The 18,570-nt window shown below is 26.9% G+C and overlaps 1 protein-coding gene across 2 annotated transcripts; it reads left to right on the top strand.

The window, feature by feature from the left end:
* The first annotated feature begins 3,891 nt into the window (after nucleotides 1–3,891).
* LOC112687357 (uncharacterized ABC transporter ATP-binding protein YvfR-like) lies at nucleotides 3,892–17,376 on the top strand. Of its 2 annotated transcripts, none has more exons than XM_025560004.1 (13): nucleotides 3,892–4,196; nucleotides 8,462–8,594; nucleotides 8,656–8,810; nucleotides 10,262–10,369; nucleotides 10,433–10,526; nucleotides 10,758–10,883; nucleotides 12,720–12,856; nucleotides 13,118–13,205; nucleotides 13,325–13,487; nucleotides 13,563–13,675; nucleotides 16,323–16,393; nucleotides 17,011–17,099; nucleotides 17,169–17,376. In XM_025560004.1, the coding sequence occupies exons 1-13, from the start codon at nucleotides 4,087–4,089 to the stop codon at nucleotides 17,354–17,356; spliced, it is 1,575 nt and encodes a 524-aa protein (XP_025415789.1). In that variant the 5' UTR covers nucleotides 3,892–4,086; the 3' UTR covers nucleotides 17,357–17,376. The 2 variants fall into 2 exon arrangements, with proteins under 2 accessions (XP_025415789.1, XP_025415788.1); XM_025560003.1 differs by having other exon boundaries at nucleotides 12,983–13,205.
* Nucleotides 17,377–18,570: the final 1,194 nt, after the last annotated feature.

Here is an 18,570-nt window from a genome sequence, read left to right as displayed (position 1 = left end):
CGTCTTGGTGATAGTAAATTCAAAAAGTGCTTAGATTCTAAAGTTTATTTCGATTCAAATAAATTAAGTTAAAATTAACTTAACTTTTAACTTAAATTTAACTTTTTAACTCGTTCATGTCCAGGCTTGCATTTATGTATACAATATATACAATAGAACAATAGAAATTTATTACTAAACATTAATCGTAGGAATAAAATATTAAAAACTTATTATTTTTTTATAATTAAATAAATAAAAAATAAAAAATTAACTGTATTGAATCACACCCACTTAAGATAAAACATATAAACGTTTAACCTTGATTTTATTCCTTGTACATATGTACATAAGATGTAAATCGAATGTTATGTTTATTCTTTGTAACTTAATTACTTCCTGCTATTTACTCAATTCTTAAATATTTTTATTCATGAGCAATTAATCGTGGTATCATTACTTATTTATTTACTAGTAATTAATATCTTATAAATAATTTAACCTATTCTAACTTGAACGTAAAAAAAATATATAAGTAATTGTATTTGTAAATTAATATTTTTTTTTATAACATATTTTTTTAATGTAGTTCCACATAACTACACAGATCATAATAAAATAGTACATTGTAATATTACGTGAGATTTAATTGTTTCATAGTGATTGAGGAAGAAATACATTTAAACGTTTTAAGTATTCTTCTTGGAATTAAGAAATTCTCAATATTTTATTCATGTTTTTACGTAGTTATATGTACTTCGGTATTTCATTCGGTATCTTAAAGAAATCAATTTAAAGTACATTAAACTCTATGGCCCATTTTCTAATTAAACATTTAATTTCATCTAAGGATTTAAAATTTAAAATTCCATCAATTAAATGAGAACTATTATGTTTTTCAGGTGAATTATTATATACTTTAATATTATTTGGTATGATCTGATTATTATTGAAATTATTATGAATATGAATTGTATTTAATTTATTACTGGAATTTCGGGTTTTTGAAAGGATGGTAAAAAAAGTTATTTTGTCTTTAATATATTGTCAATTCAAATTTGAAGTGGTAGTAAAATTATCCAATGTACTACATGTTGACAATGGTATTGGGACAAAATATCCTGTAATAAAATATCCAAGTCATAATATCCAAGGTTAAAATATCCAACGGATAAAATATCCAGGGATAAAATAACTAATATATAGGACAAAATATCCAAATAAAAAAAAAAAATATAAAAATCTGTATAACATTTTTTATTTAAATACATAATTGTTCATTTTTAGATCACATTTTAATAACATTTAACATTAATAATACTTTATAATACAGTTATAAAATAATAATAATAATAAAAATAATATGTTGTATTATGTAATAATTTTTTTTTTTATTATGTAATCAACATTATAAGAATAATATAAGATAGATAATAGAAAAATTACCTACATCTTTAAGCATAAATAATTATATCTTTAGTTTTATGTAGTGTGTTATAAAGTAACATAGTTTTATTTTTACTATTATTATTTTATTATTATATTAAAAAATATTAAATAATGTTAATTTTGATTTAAAAATGAACAATGTATCTAAATAAAAAATTAATATAAAAATAAAAAAATTATGTACAGATATACAGATTTTTATTATTTTTTTATTTGGATATTTCGATCTTGGATGTTTTGATTCGAATATTTTAGTACAGGATATTTTTTCCTAGATTCGTTGATAATACAGGGTCAACCAAATTTATTCGAACACTGTTTGTAAATTCTTCTGCCACTCTCCTTCTTTTAGATCTAACACTAAAATTACATATTTTTTTACGATATGGCATGTTTTATTAAGAATCTTAGACTGAAAAAAAACCAAAATGTTCAGAATGAAAAATCGCTCTATGTTTTAAATTTTAAATGTATTAGGAAAATTTACAAAATTAATTTATTTTTTATTTTATGTATTTTTATCATTAGGTAAAAATAATAAAAATTCGATACCATGACATACGGACGTGGTGTCGTTTTAAACAGTTATCAGATTTTCGCTATTTTAAATCCTGGTTATATAACCAGCACTAGGTTACTAATGAATTATTCAACACATTTTGAAAATGTCTAATATAGATACTTATCTATACATGTTGACGAATTATACTAAAATTATCATGTACAACATAAGATTTTAACAATTATTACCTAGGTATAGGTAACCATCAAAATTAATTTCCATTTAACATTCAACCTAGAATTTAATATTATAAGCATCTACAGCTAGGTAGTTATTTTCGCCATATATTAGATTTATATCTTTATTCTACTTAATTACTTATAATAAATTAAAAAAATAAAGTTATAATAAATAATAAATAAACTACAGCAAATTGTAAACATAAAAATTAAATAAATGTAACTAGTACTTCCTGTACGTATTAGATACATTTACGGGTAGTAGAAATGTAAAGCAGATACTAAATATTTACTTACGTGAGGATACCTGCAGCAATACAATACACAAGGTGGAGAGTAAGAAATCAGAATTTAAGTCATAGGAACAAGTAACAAATTTCGTAACTCGTATAAAAGTATAAAACAATAAATATTAGTTGCTGTAATTTTCAAAAAGGCAAAAAAAAAAACTAATAATAAATATCATACATGCACAATTATTAAAATAAGATAGTACGATACCGCCGAACACCTTATGCCGATCGCCGTTCAATATTCTTTCAAAATATAAAATCGCCAACGATAAATATAAAACTGAATAAAATAAACACACTGTAATCTGCACTATTACAGTATGAATACATGATATTCATTGTTCGTCACGTGACATGGGTCGTATACCACAATAAAATTCTTTTTTTGAAATATTGGCGGCACGTTTGAAACCATTATCCACCCAAAAATATCAAATAATTTCATTTTAAAACTTTTGTTTTTGTTTACGAAATAATATTATTTTCTAAATATAATTTAGAAACATCGTTTTTCATAGTAAAATAAACATATTTTAAACTATAATAATATTATTTCTATTATGAGGACATATTATAATATTCAAAATATATTTTAAAAAATTCGTTTTTAATTACATAATGATAACTAATTTAGCTTAACAATTTTTAATTTTGTTTATAATATCATATCATTAATATTTTTATAATATTATCATGAAAAATAATTATTTGAAATTGTGTTAACATTTTTTTAATAATATTATTTTTAAAATGAAGATATGATATTAATTAGATAATATTATTACGAAAATGCTATTTGGGTAGTCGCGACAAGTTATTATATTTGCAACTTTATAAAAAAAAAAAATACTGAATGTTTGCATACATGTTTTATATGTATAATTTAAGTATTTTCAAAATTTAATTTTGTAAAAATTCAATAATTCCATTTATGATTTTAGTTATTAAGTAAAATAACTAATTATGCTGTTATTCTATAAAATAAATAAGTATTAATTGCAGTGACTCAAAAAATTTATTGAAATCTATATTTATTAGCATATTAAGTATATTCCATACTTTTGGAATATTTCATTAACAATTGTACTATTTCCAGGCACTTGAAATTTTAGGTTTTCTCAAATTTTAGATCACATTTTTCTCGTTTCGAAAGTTAGATAAACTTTTTTTTTTGTTTTTGTCACATTTGCAATACACAAAATATATGAGTAATAACTTAAATTTTAATTGTTTTCAGATTTTAAGTTGAGTTAAAACAAGAACATTACATTTGATGAGGTCAAGAAAGTAATTATTGCCCTTCAATATTAACCATGCTGATAAACTCCCCTCAGGTATATTTTCCCACACCATACAACGTACTAAAGATATTCAAATTTCCAAGGTTTATAATTGGTAATATGCCAGAACCGTTCATGAAGTATCGCTTATTATTTAATTTCCCGTGGTCGGTACAAGTTCTAAAGTTGTAACCAGTGATTTAGTTTTACTTATTTATTTATTTTTTATAGAATAAAATGTTGACTCATGCAATCTTCTAGACGATACTTAAATTGCTGTAGTGTAAGATTATATACATTAATATAAATATTTAATTAGTGAATAGTGACAGAATTATTATAAAATGATTAACGAAGACATTCAATACGAAGTCCAAGTAACAAATGCGTACAAGAACTATGGGGCAAATAATGTATTTAATGGTTTGAATATGAACGTTACATCAGGTTCAATGTAAGTACTCGTAATTATGTTTGTACGACATTTTTTCATAAATGCAATTTTCGTTTTTTTTTTTTTTTAAACTAACGTGGTTGAACATATCCATTTTGTACATGCTGGTTTGATACATGCATTTTTTATGGTAATTATTTTCAACAAAACCTATTAAAACGAAAAAAAAAATGAAATGCTTTAAAAAAATAATTTAACGATGTTATACTTTTAAATACTACAATAGGCATAAAAAAAAAAAAAAACATAATTATTCTTTTACTTTCAATTTTATGGAAACCTAATGAATTTGTTCCCATTAATTTAAATATTATTTATTTATAATATACCTTAAAATTGGGTACTGAACGTACATTTAACATGTAATACGTAATTATAACCAGAAATTGGCTATTGGACGTATGTTTGTCATTTACGTCTGTAAGACAAACACTACCTACGTAGGTGTAACGTCTTTAAAAATGTTATGCTACTAGATTTGTTATGAAACTACGCATTGTCATGTAACCAAAAATTTAATTAGACTTTTTTCAGCTACAAACATTTTTTGTAGATAAGCATTATATGATAGGGTTTAAAATTATTTCAAATATTTTCTAATGTATTTATTTATTTTGTATTTAAATACTCATTGAAAAATATATTTATACACTTTTTCGTTAAGGTATTTTTATTTTTACCCAAAATATATATATTTGAAATGTATATTTTATAAGTATGATTATATTGTTCGGATACATCTCAATATCAATAAGCAGAATAAATTGTTTGACCGGAACTTTGTTTTTGTTTTGATATTAATGGATTTGAAGCATTTTATATTATTATAATACTGAGTGAGTTATGTGAAATAAGGTTAATTATTTATTATAAGAGAGTTGATCCTCTTTACTTAGGTTTTTACGTATTGTGTGGAGACTTTATTATTGTTAATTAATTTCCTTATCTATAGTCTACTTAGAATGCGATTAATGTTTCTTATAAATCGAATAGAGCGTACCGCTTTAATGAAATTTACTAATTTATCAAACAAACTGGATTTTTATTCAATTTAAATATTCTATATGAACAAAAATTAAAAAATAGTATTTTAATTTGAATTAGCTTTGTAATTTTGTAATATTTGTTTCGCATGGATTATTTCATTTGAGTAAATTTTTTTGTAAAATACATATTGTGAGGATTGTTACTAGACTAAGTGAACATTTTTATTTGTACAGTATGAGTTATATGTGTTTATGAAGTGTTGGATGGAATGTAGTGGAATTTTTCGGAATCACTTTTTACATTAATATACAATATCTGCATCTATATTGTAGTGTGTTAAGGATATCGAAATAATATACTATACTAAAGTTAATATTTGCAAAACGATTTACGGCTACAGTATGAAATTTGATATCAATTCAAAAATAGTCACTTGTTTGCTGTGCGATAACAGCTGCACATGAAATGCTGGTGGATAATTGTAGGTGCGTGTATGCGGAAACGGCCAACACGCAACCCTTCGTGTTCGAATACTTACATACATGTCGACAACACTGCAGGACGAAGAGAGTGGATTAGAAAATTAGCATGGACTGGTTAAATCTTAAATTCAAATCAGACCGGTATTGAGTATTGGTACCCGAAGGCCGTTTTCCACACACACTGATCAGATCGGAACCGGAGCCGACGCCCGTGCCGGTACCGGTTGTTCGATTTTTTCACACATACCGGTAAAACCTAAGACGGTTTTATTTCACACACACATACACACACACACATAACGAGGAAACAATGGTAAACAGTTTTTGTACTCACTTGGGTGAAGTCGTGTTTTAGTTATTTTCTCTGTTGTTCTCAACAATGTGTGCTGTTCTTAACAAGCGCCATCTGTTTGGGCCACTGTACCTTCGAAGGAAGTACCGGAGTGACAACATTAAAATACGATATTGGATTCATCATATATTAAGTGTAATGTACTTGGAAGGAACCGTATCATATCGATAAAACTATTTTAAGGTTTCCCCCCGTTACCGACAAGACCTGTGCCAACCTGTGCGTACACGTTTGTGTAAGAAAACATTGAGATCGATAATTCGGAGATCAGTCCGACATTCGAATTATCGAATTCAACGCCGACTGCGAATTCCGGAATCGTCCACCGGGCCGACAAATTAACCGGTCCGGTCTACGTGCGAAAGCACTAACTCCGATTCCGATTTTATCGGTGTGTGCGTGAAAACAGCATAAAAGGCCTAAAAGGCGCGATCCAACGGCGCGACGCGCGTGATTCGTCTGTGCACCAAGTCACCGCACATGCCCACGTTATTTACGTTACACAATCCCACGGCGCATTTCTGGGCGCATTTCTGGGCGCATTTCCCGGGCGTTAATTACGAGCCACCCCACATTTCCTTTGGCTCGTGTCACAGAAAGTGGCGCTGAACTCAGTGTTCAAGTCTAGTCTTGACCAGATCATATTTTTAGAAGGGTGGTTGGTGCCGTGGTGCATTAGTATACGAATTAAAAGTGAATTAATCCAACTAACTGTAAATTACAATACTGTTCATTTAACAATAGTTGTTAATAAGCAATAAGCAATAATAAGCAATTATTGCTATTTAAGACGTTTTAGTACCTAAATGCTAAAATAGGTTAAACATTTTTGAGAAGGGGTGAACTACCAACCACCGAAAGCACATTCCCGGGTGGGGTGGAACGTAAATTGGGTAGCTATTGATTAGTACGTTCAAAATTTCGTTTGGCGTCACTTGTCACAGATACCGACAATCATCGGGAAAAGACGCGTCGCGCCGTGAAACACCGTTCCTACGGTGTATGCGTGTATGCTGTAACGCGCCATGCGCCGTGAGATTGCACCTTAACGTAGTTGAAAATAATAACGTATATACGCAAGTATAGAAAATACGATACTGAACAGTATTATCGTATCGTCGTGCTATTCGGATCTCTTATGAACTAGGGTTAGTATTAAATAAGGCACGATTATAGACCATCGGAAAAATAATAATCGAGCTATTTCACCGTTCTTCTGACCGCACGTTTATTGTTGAAGGAGACTTTAACGCTAAACACTGCAACTGGAGATGTATAATTTTGATTTACTAAGGTCATATGGTTCTTAATGTGATCCAAGATATTAAATATAAAATTATTTCACCCCAGGGTCCCACATACTAGCCATTTTATCACAACCCCATTAGTTTTAGATTTCTTCTTGTCCTCAATACCAAGACATATACATTTGAGCGTACAAAACTCAAACCATAATACTTATGCCACAATCCAATTATTATAGATATAATCACTCTTTTCACTTACATCCTTCTCCAAATATCACTATCCAAAGGTACAGTAAACCATAGAAAATTCTCGATACTACAGTGTGCCGGCTTTGAAAGTTTGACTCAAAATAATTTAACGACGAGTTCCACCTTTGTCATTTGTTTAATTCCAATAGACGTTGTTTAAATATAGAAACATTAGATAAAATACAGTCGAAAAGATATTATTTTCGATTGACGGAACATTTCACATACGCATTGTTTGCCATAATAATACACTAGAGACAATGTGTCTATTTAATTATTATCATTGCTTTATTTCAAAAATAATATAATGATGAAAGACATATCCAAAAAATACTATTTGGTGATAAATATACATGTAATAAACGCTTAAAAAATGTAATAATTTTAAATAGGTACACATCCAAAATGTGAATTTTATATAGTTCTTGATATAAATACTATGATAATGACTCTTTGATTATTTACAAACACAGTAGTTAAAACTAATAAGTTATGAAAAGTAAAACTATTTCAATCTGGAACCTAAAAACATCTTGATAATTTAAAAATTCCGATTCGGTTTCGATACTAAATTTATCAATAAAAGGTTTCGGTTCCTAATATTTAAAAGGTTCCAATGTTAGAACCAGTTCTTTTCGGTTTGGTTCCTATCCCTGGTTGTAATGACAACTAAAATAATGTGTGCTGGCTAAGACAGTTCCGTGCGAATCAGGGTTATTCAGTTAGTATAAAAAAAAAAAAATTATAAAATTAAATAAATAAAAAGCTATCCAATTAAGTTAAGTTCAGTCATAATTTTATTGATTAACGCAAAATATTTTTCAATTTATATAAATATTGAATATTAAAACAATTTCTTATGGTTTTATTAATTACTGTTGTTACTATAATAAGAATATTGATATAATAATGAATATGAATAATGAATGCAACCTTTTATTACTTTAGCTATGGTCTCTTAGGTCCGAGTGGTTGTGGCAAATCGACACTACTTCATTGTATATTAGGAACAATGACATTAGATTCCGGTACTATTGATTTAAAAGTAGAAAGTTTGAAAGACGTTGGATACATGCCACAAGTAAAACTTCAATTTATATGAATTTTAATATTGTGTTTTTAACAATATCCGATATTTGAAGGATTTATGTTTGGAGACAGAGTTAACAATAAATGAAACGTTTGAATACTACGGAACATTGTATAAGATGAATGAGAAAAGTATAAAAACAAAAAAAGTTGAACTTACCACATTTCTACAACTATCAAACACGGATAGTTACATTAAAGATTTGAGGTAGGTAATTCATAATGTTATTATTATTATTAATATTATTATATTGATTGATAATTGAACATTTTAAATATTTTAATACAAATAGTGTAGACGATGGTGTATATTTGAAGGAGAGGGTTCCCAGGTCTTGATCCCCTCAGAAGAAAAAGAGTTTACGGCTTAGCGATGTAATTAATAAATAAGCACTATATAATGACAACTGAAGAAATTATTGATGAACTGACAAAAAAAGACATTCACCTTTTATATAATCACTTATTTTATAATAAAAATGTGAAACCCCTCAAACAGAAATGTCGAAAATATGCCTTTAAACATGGATAAAACACGTTTATTTATTAAAACTAAGACTGTTTAGTTATTTTGTACACTTGTATGAAAAAAAATTTCAAAACTATTTGGAGGGATTAAAATTATATTCTATTATCTTTAATATGGGTCTAAAATTGTTATTCATTTTATGATAACTTTATCTTGTATGCAGGTACAATTGGGTTTTTGAGATAAATAATCGATTGACAAAATTGTATAACAAATAACTATATCTACTTATACTAATGTATTTTTTGTTGTACTCTAGAAGAAGCTTTAAACGATATTAGGAAAAAAATGTACCAAGAAAAAAAGCACCTGGGAAAAAAAGTACTATATTATAAAAATAAATAATAAAATAATAATATATAAATATTAATAATAAAAAATTAGTCAAAAGTTCGTTATCTTCGATTACTAGCAATATTTAATAATAACTCTTGCAATGTAATTTCATTTTTCTTTAAACGAACACATTATGCTTTTAATCAACATTGCATATGTTCAAATATATATATATATATATTTTACTTGCTTGTTCATTAATTTAATTTAAAACTAATCATGCTCTATCTGAGCTAACTAACTGTATCCATTAAAAATTTTGTTTTATTATCATGTATATTGAAGAAAAAATATTAGTTAGTTATATTACTAGCTTTAATTTATAATATTGATTACCAAATATTGTTTTGATTTCTTTTTGTTTCTTCATAATATAAAGGAAATCAGATACTTTTTTGTTTGGATATTTTTTTTTTGGGTACTTTTTTGTTCGAGTACTTTTTACCGGTTGCTTTTTTTCTTGGTACTTTTTTCCCTTGGATTTTTTTTCTGATTTTTTTTCCGGATACCGCTTTAAACATGTACAAGGTAGTTTAATTTAATTTAAAAATTTAAGAATATTGAAAAAATATTTATATTATGGTAATTAGTTAGGTTATGCAAACATTCTGAAAAACGACTATCACATCACTGAAGTTGTTGTTTACAAAACAAAATCATTATAATTATGCAAATTACAATAATTATAAAAAAAATTACAGGTTATTTCCAAGGACATTATGATATTTTAAATCTTATCTATCGAATATTTTGTAAATTAATCAAATATTATTTTGTTATTATATTTTTTACAGTGGTGGACAGAGCAGACGAGTATCGCTGGCTATTTCGTTACTGCATGATCCAAAATTGATTATATTGGATGAACCAACAGTCGGAATTGATCCTATACTGAGAAACGAGTAAACTATTTATTTAAATATAAATTATTTGAATTCGAATAAATTAATTACAGTATTCTATAGTATTTGGACTGAGTTCACAAAGATGGTTGTTCAACATAAAAAAACCATTATAATAACTACTCATTATATCGAGGAAGCTAATCAGGCTAACTGTGTAAGTTTGTCTATAAGTAATTAAATTAATATTTTGTAATTTTTTTTCTTTTTTGAAAAAACAGAAAATATAACGCCACTACCAAAACTTAACAACTGATTAAAGACTTTTATAAACACTGAATTATTGAAGATGTAATATTTTAATTACAAACATGATATAACGTTGTTAATGTGTTCAACAATAAAAATAACTTTTCATGAATAACTATTATTGTAATTATTGTTGTAGATTGGCCTGATGAGAAATGGAGTTATTATTGAAGAAAAATCACCCCAAGATATTCTCACCAAATGTAATACAGATTCTTTGGAATCAGCTTTTTTAGAATTATGCTGCAATCAAGACAAAAACGAAGTATTTTGACTCAAAATTTGTAATATTTAACTATGCATTACCAATGTGAAGTAGTGGATTTGAATTGTTTTTTTTTTTTTACGAAGAAAATATTGCAACTACTTTTCTTTTTATCCTTTACAAGTATTAAAAAACACACATTTTTTGCACTTTATATGCATAAATAATATCAACAGCAATATTAGTATTGATATTGATATTTTTGTATTGTGGTACCTACTGTAGTATTGATATTACTGAAAGTTGTATCGATTTGATTCCGTAAACCTATTAACAAATAACCCTTCATATATACATTACCTAAAATTTTTCGTGGAAAACATAACCATATTATTTTACCAATTGATTTTACTAGATCTATCTTATAGTGTATAAATATTATACGTTTTTATTATTGTTATCGCAGAATAATAGTTACATATTATCAGAAGGGGTTCACTAAGAGCAGGTAATTTTAAACGCATACTCGTCGGTTCAAACAAGGGATGGGCAAAAATGTTTGAACATCGATATTCGATTTATCAATACATCGATTTTTAAAATATTTGATGTGATTGAAGTATCGGCGAAAAACCATCATGTTTCAAAACATCAAAACATTTTTTTCCCCTCTAGATCTGTCATCGATTATACATTAAATAATAAATTCAAGAAAATACTATTGTTTAACTTATATTTTTTAAATACTTATTAAATACTTAAAATTAGAGCTTGTAAGTTCATACATTTGCATATTTTCTTTGCTACACTGGAAAATATGCTAATTGAGATAAAAATCCGTTTTATAACAATGGTAATAAAAATCTAAAGTATAAGTAATAGAGCATGTTTTTGCATGTTTTGTGTGTATTGGTATATTTGGCATATATTTGATTTTTTTGTGTTATTAGCGCATATTATTTTATGTAAATTCGGAAAAATCGTTTTTCGTGAAAGTTAAAAAAAAATTAGATCATTAAATGTTTGAATTCATTCTTATTTACTTTTTCGAACTTGTTTATAAAATCTCAGTATTTTTTTTATGACATTAAGTTTTATAAGTTATAAGCTGTACCACAGAAACAATGTTATTGTGCACCACTACCACTCTCCTTCTATTGACATGACCATTGTAATCTATCTATTTTCGTCGCAACGTGTGTTCATTAATTATAATTTTAATAAAATGTTATCGAAGAAAAAATATAACTTTTAAAAATATGAATGGATAATTATTATTCAAAAAAATGCTTATACCTTTTTTTTCGTGCATAGTAAAGGATTTTTAATGCATATTTCATCAAATGTTAGTGCATTATCGCTTGCTTATTAATGCGTTTTTTAGTACATGAACTTACGAGCCCTGATTTTAACTTTATACTTTATATTGAATAATAATTGTTGTGTACTGCAAACTAAAATAATACAAACAAAATAATTGAACATTTCGAACATAAACATCAATATTAAGTTGATTAATCGAAAACAAATTATCGATATCAAAATATCGATATTTTTTTACCCATTCTTAGTTCAAATCCGCTACACCAACAGTTTTGTTTTCTTTTCGGGACGACTGGCCCAGAATGAAAAAAACTGCCAAAACCTTACTGATCCAACTACCTCGTTTCACATACACAAAAAATCTCACAGTCCAAAACCAATATGTATATAAAAAATAAATACGGAATCACAATTATCAATTATTACTTATTACAATTATCGTTTTAAAATCACCCAATATTTATTGGCCACGAGTTTATAGAATATAAAAATTAAAATTGTATTATGATATATCTATATATTTATATATAAAAAATGAATGTATTAATTGTTATTTTTATTTTTATTTTTTAGAATCATATGGCTAAAAATGTTCCGGCAAAAGAAGTACCACGGAAGAATAAATTAAAGAAAATTGAAAATAACATTGATTTTCATAGAATAAAAGCATTGTTTAAAAAGAATTGGCAAGTGTTTTCTAGAGACTACATGTGAGTCTAATTTTCATTTCTAATATGCAAAATATTAGTATTGCGTTCTTAAAAAAATTAAAATTTATTAAATTAACTTAATTAAGGACTATCGCACGGTGTTTATAATGGAATGCACTTGTATAGGTTATTATTTTCTGTCATTTTTCTTCCTTTACTACAAATGTTCAATTTTTGTAATGCAATTGGGAATGACTTCAAAAACATGCCAATAACATTTAAAAACGATGAGGTTAATTATGAATCCTGTAAAAATTTTAGTACACAACGATGTATTTTTGACGAAAGTTTCAATGAAGCAATGAGTTGCGTTGTACTGGACTACTTTGCATCACAAAATTACAAATTAGTAAGTTGTTCCTTCAAACTTTGATTAGTCGAGCTGCATATAAAGTTACATAAGTATGATGTTTGACTGCGAAATGGGATTATACAATTATTCGAAATAATTTCATATGAATTTTTTAGATTGAAGTAAAAGATCAGGAAGCTGGTGAAATGAGTATGAATAATGCTGGAAATATGGCGTTTATTTACTTTCAAAGAAACTATACAAAAGATTTGATTAAATATATTAATAGAGATGATAACATAACAGAGTACAGTATTTTTATGCATATAACTAATGAAAGTAAGTAAACAACTCGGTCATTAAACGCCATATTTTTAATTTTCTCTCTAAGACTAGTACAATATATGATTTCAGACTTTTTGTTTAAAAATCAAATTAGGATGGATGTTTATAAATCGTATAATCATTTGATGAAAACAGTTTTAAATAATTGTAACATAAATCCGAGAACAATAAATTTACCCGTGGTAAGTAGTTTCTTGAAATATATTTATTTTTTTGTGTTTAAAATACATATGCATACACTATCCGTGCAACACGATATAACATAGGTAATAAGTTTGAGTGCATGTATATGAAAATTATATGTAGAAATTACGTATTGTATATATTGTTTTATGTTTTACTTAAATTATTATACCTAAATAGTATATACACATATTATTTGGTGCGCAATGGTGTTGTGATTTCAACAGGTAAAAAGAGATCGGGGCGCAATGGTGTTGTAATTTTGTCGTAGTGTAATTAGTCGGGTAAAAAAGGGAAAAATTGCGCAATCGTGTTGCAGCCGTACACTATACAGAATATTTGAGAACGATTTGTAAAAAATTTGGAAAAGATAATATATTTTTAGTACTTAAGATTCGGGAATTATTATAGGAAACTTTCGATTTTTGTTTCATTTCAAATAAAATTGATTAGAAAATCAATTACATTTGGCTAATTGAAAAGTCTAATGATATGAAATCCACTGGTTCACTTATAAAGTGGCTAAATAATTAATATATTTAATGAACCTAATGCTTCCATATTAGTTGTGTGTAATCTTTACACATGACAATTAATGTTTGTTTGTGCGTCTCATTTGTTTTCCCAAGATAATTAACAGATTTTGATGAAATTTAGTACAATGATAGATTAGATTACGGAGAAGGACATAGAGTTAATATTTTTTTGCAAAAAATATGAAAGGAAAGTATCAGTACTCTCGATAAAGCCCGAATGAGGAGTTGTTGTATTTTTGTTGCTATAGGAACCGGAAAAACAGAAAGGATTCTGTGTTACCAACGTCAGTAAAAATGGTGAACGTGTCTTATTATCTGAAAATAATTTCCAAGAGCACTATCTTCTCCTCCGAAAATGACACTTACCGCTTTTTTTTATCTTTCTACAAGAGATGAACTTTATGCATGTTGAGGTTCTCAATGTATTGCACTTGGAACACAACAGGAAGATAATGGAAATGCCGAATTCAAGAAAAATGATGGCAGTAGAGTTTATTTACTTTTCAGTTTGGCACTTTTATTATTGCCTTGGTAATAATAAACTGTACTACCAAAAATATTTATTAACGAATAAAATCTACAATCGGAGTACTAGAGGCACGTTGCAAACGTATTGAAAGAGAACTTCAATCAAATAACGACAAGAAACACAGTATAAAGAATGTACCGAGTCTTCATTATGACATCGCATTATAATTCGGTTATTGGGTTATTCTGGGTACCCGCAATTACTCTACTCCATACATTAGTTATTCTGGGCGTTCGTTCTAAAATTGCTATCGGTATAAAATTAAAACAAATTTGCAAGAAAATAAAATTCAACAATGAAACACACGGCATGTGTTGCATTTTAAGAAAAATTGTACTGTTACCTATTTTTACTCCAACGGAACAATTAAAATCAAATCACTTCTTACTGGCCAATTAGATGATCCAAAATTATTTTTGCGCAATAAATGTAAATTTATTACTTGTATTCAAATTACGTCATTTGGAGCAACTGAAATTTGCAATCTCACATTTGTTATAAGTAATTTTGAAGCTACATTCCAAAAACTATGCCAAGTGTACTATGAGATTGGGTCATTGATGACAATGCCTATTGATGATCTGATATTTTTGCAAATATATATACGTATATTATTGACAGATGTGAAAAACGCGTGACAACTTGATGCCAGTATAATTTCATAGAATAAGAAGAAGAAAGAATAATTCTGAAATTATCGGGTGATTTCGTAGAAAATTTTAATCGTTTAAATTGTTTAAAAGGAATCCACCACAATTATGAAATTATAATTATAAAATATCAAACATTCAGGTCATTACTGTTATGTAGGGAAAGTTCTTATAGGACTTGATTGCAGATTCGATCCACCTGAACCATTAAAAAGTCTCTTAAATTGTTCTTATCAAGAATCAAAACATTGTTGCTCCTGATGTCGATAAACAAATATTATATGATTTTTAATGATATTTACAAAACGAAGATTACAATTTTATTTTTATTTTCCTATAGTAACTTAATCTGACGTACAGATAAGGTTTATTTTCATGTGCGAAGTCTGGTAATTCATCTAGTATAGTATATAAAAAAAAAATAATAATAAGAAGAAAAAAAAAGATGTTGTAATAAGTAATAATATTTATCGTTCGATTAATCTTAAAATTATACCAATAATATCTGGAATATACTTCAAAATTTATTAACTTATTTGGAGGAATTGTGCACGATCTAGCCATCATTAGAGTAGCGTTATAGTACGCTTTGATACTGTTTAACCTGACCACAGTCATGATCTTATTAACCATATTTTATTGTTATTCGTAATCGGTTTTGCTTAAATATAGACTTTTCATTATGTCTATATTACACGCTCCATAAGTATATGATTAAATGCATTTCGGCTAATTTTTTAATTAATAAAAATAAAAATGTCTCTGAGATATGAAAAAAAAAATGGTAATTAAATACACGAAAGCATTAATATAAACAATGCTAAGTAATTATATCTTTTAAATAAATCTATATATGCCCTATATTCTTCATTTGTGTAGTTATTACCTATTCCAATTATCACTAATATTATTATTACTTCTTTTTTTTTAGGATGTTCATACTATTGTTGGCAATGATGTTAAGATATATACAAATGGAATAATTGCATTGTTCATAGAAATGTAATTATTATATTTTTAACGTAAAAACAGCATTTTTTATTTTTTATTTTTTTGTATTTTTGTTGTATTTTGAAAACTAGTATTATTAAGAGTATTAATAAATTAAATTGATTCATAAATTATGAAAAATAGTAAAAACATTTTTAGTGATGGTATGAAAAAAATTAAATACATTTATTAACTTTAAAAATTATACCATTGAAGAAAAAAATTATCTTATAAGTGCGTACGCTGTTCTAATTGGTAGATATTATACAGCAATTTATCCATTAACATAATTCATAATTGGACTTATGAAGAAATAATTCTAAAACCAAAAATCATACAGTATTTTTATTAAATGTACTATAGTTGCTGTATCAAAAGTAATTAGTTATTATTAATACGTTTCATTTATTAATTTTTTTTATATTTCTAAAATCATTATATTACACTTAGAACATATTATTACGAGAATCGAAAAAGTTATATAAATATTAGAGGGATGGTTGTTGCATTTGAAATTTGATGATATTTGTCTTTAGAAACATGATTTAAACAAATCGAATAAATATTACTTAGTAATACTATCGACAGCTTTTACGGATGGTACTTGATTTATTATTTATTTATTACAGGACAATATTTTTTCTTCTCAGCTCGTTTGGAGCGTCTATAGTATTGACGGAAAAAATTAGTGGAATCCTTAACCGATCGATGTTCGCAGGTATTTAGTAACAAGAACGAATCAATAAATATACATAACAATTAATCATAACTTTACATCTCATACAAGGTGTCAATCTGATGGAATTTTCAACTGCGCTATTTTGTTTATGTACACTGATACTTTCTGTACAAAGTGTCCTATTTTGCTTGATTTCGTACGTATTGTTTTTCAATCCAATAATAACATCGGGATTGTTTCTGTACTCATTCGGATTGCTGCTTTCCGGATGGATTGGCTTCTTATTTGGTAAGTGATACAAGATTTTTTATGGTTTAAAACGAAATTTTTACAACTGCATTGGTGATGTTTTATTAATATAATAGTAATATTGACGACAACAATGTTTAGATAAATATTCGGGATATTTCTATAATTTTTTATGCTATATAAAAGTTGAACATGCGTACGTTTCTCTACTTTGATAACGAAACATTATTTTGTTTTTAAAAAACGAATAGTATCTGAACCGTTCTATTAGAGAAATTAATAGTACATATTATTATTTACTACTTATACAGAACGTGAAATTTAACTTCCGAGATCTTAGTTATATTCAAGATAATCTATGAAGCTATTATACCTTTGACTAAGTTACATTCGACCGATATTAACATATGCTTGTGAAATCTGATAATTGATCAAAAGTGATAATAGAAGACTTATCGCGTTCGAAAGAAAATTGTTAAAAGGCACCATTTTTGGAATAATCTTCAATCTTCAACCCAGAAATACAGGTATATGAAAGAAGAAGTGCTGAAAATATAAAGAGCCTATACAATAAATCAGATATTCTATCCTTTATAATATATAGAAAATAGCCAAAATGGTTCAAGCATGCGTGAAAAAGAGATGACCATCTAATTATAAATGTATTAATCAATGAAATAAATAAAAAATAGACCTCTAGGTCTCCACAAAATTGTTTGACGTAGTAATAAAAAATGTATTAATTATTGACCAGAACGCAATTTAGAAACAGCTTATCAGAGAGACAGATAGAGAGAAACGTTGATGGCAGTGTTGATCCCAAATGGACAGTTTAGCTAATAAAAATTACTAAGAAAATAGAACTTATACGCATTTCGTTTTATCTTAAGTTATATCAAAACCACAGAAATATGTCTCATAACGAGACATTGGTCAGCGACTTATATCTAGCACCGATCGTCTGACATAATCACATTATCATATTGCTTTATTTTTGTTATTCGTATATATTAAATATGTTTCTAATGGTCCAGTGAGTTATATAATATTGTTTGTGATAATTCATATCGATTCGTTATCACACGTCGCCCCGCCGTCTGTGCAAATAATTAGCATGGCCACTGCTTTTCGTGGTCCACTGGGATTCGTTAAAGGTGTGTCGTTCGTTCACAAAATTATAAATTTTATACAAAATAATATTAATTTTTTAATACCAAGGCGCAAATCACAGAACATTATTTATATTAATTTAGACACGAAT

Source organism: Sipha flava, unplaced genomic scaffold, assembly GCF_003268045.1.
Source record: "Sipha flava isolate LNK unplaced genomic scaffold, YSA_version1 347_pilon_pilon, whole genome shotgun sequence".
Classification (NCBI taxonomy): domain Eukaryota; kingdom Metazoa; phylum Arthropoda; class Insecta; order Hemiptera; family Aphididae; genus Sipha; species Sipha flava.
The sequence above is the reverse complement of the archived record's forward strand: the minus strand, read 5'-3'. Positions and strand labels throughout refer to the sequence as shown.

What these genes read in the sequence shown, in the direction of transcription:
- LOC112687357 (XM_025560003.1), top strand. Translation starts at nt 4,087, where the DNA reads ATGATTAACGAAGACATTCAATACGAAGTCCAAGTAACAAATGCGTAC. An exon ending in ACGTTGGATACATGCCACAA is followed by an intron (nt 8,595 to 8,655) that starts GTAAAACTTCAA and finishes CGATATTTGAAG; the next exon opens with GATTTATGTTTGGAGACAGA. An exon ending in GTGTTTTCTAGAGACTACAT is followed by an intron (nt 12,857 to 12,982) that starts GTGAGTCTAATT and finishes GCACTTGTATAG; the next exon opens with GTTATTATTTTCTGTCATTT.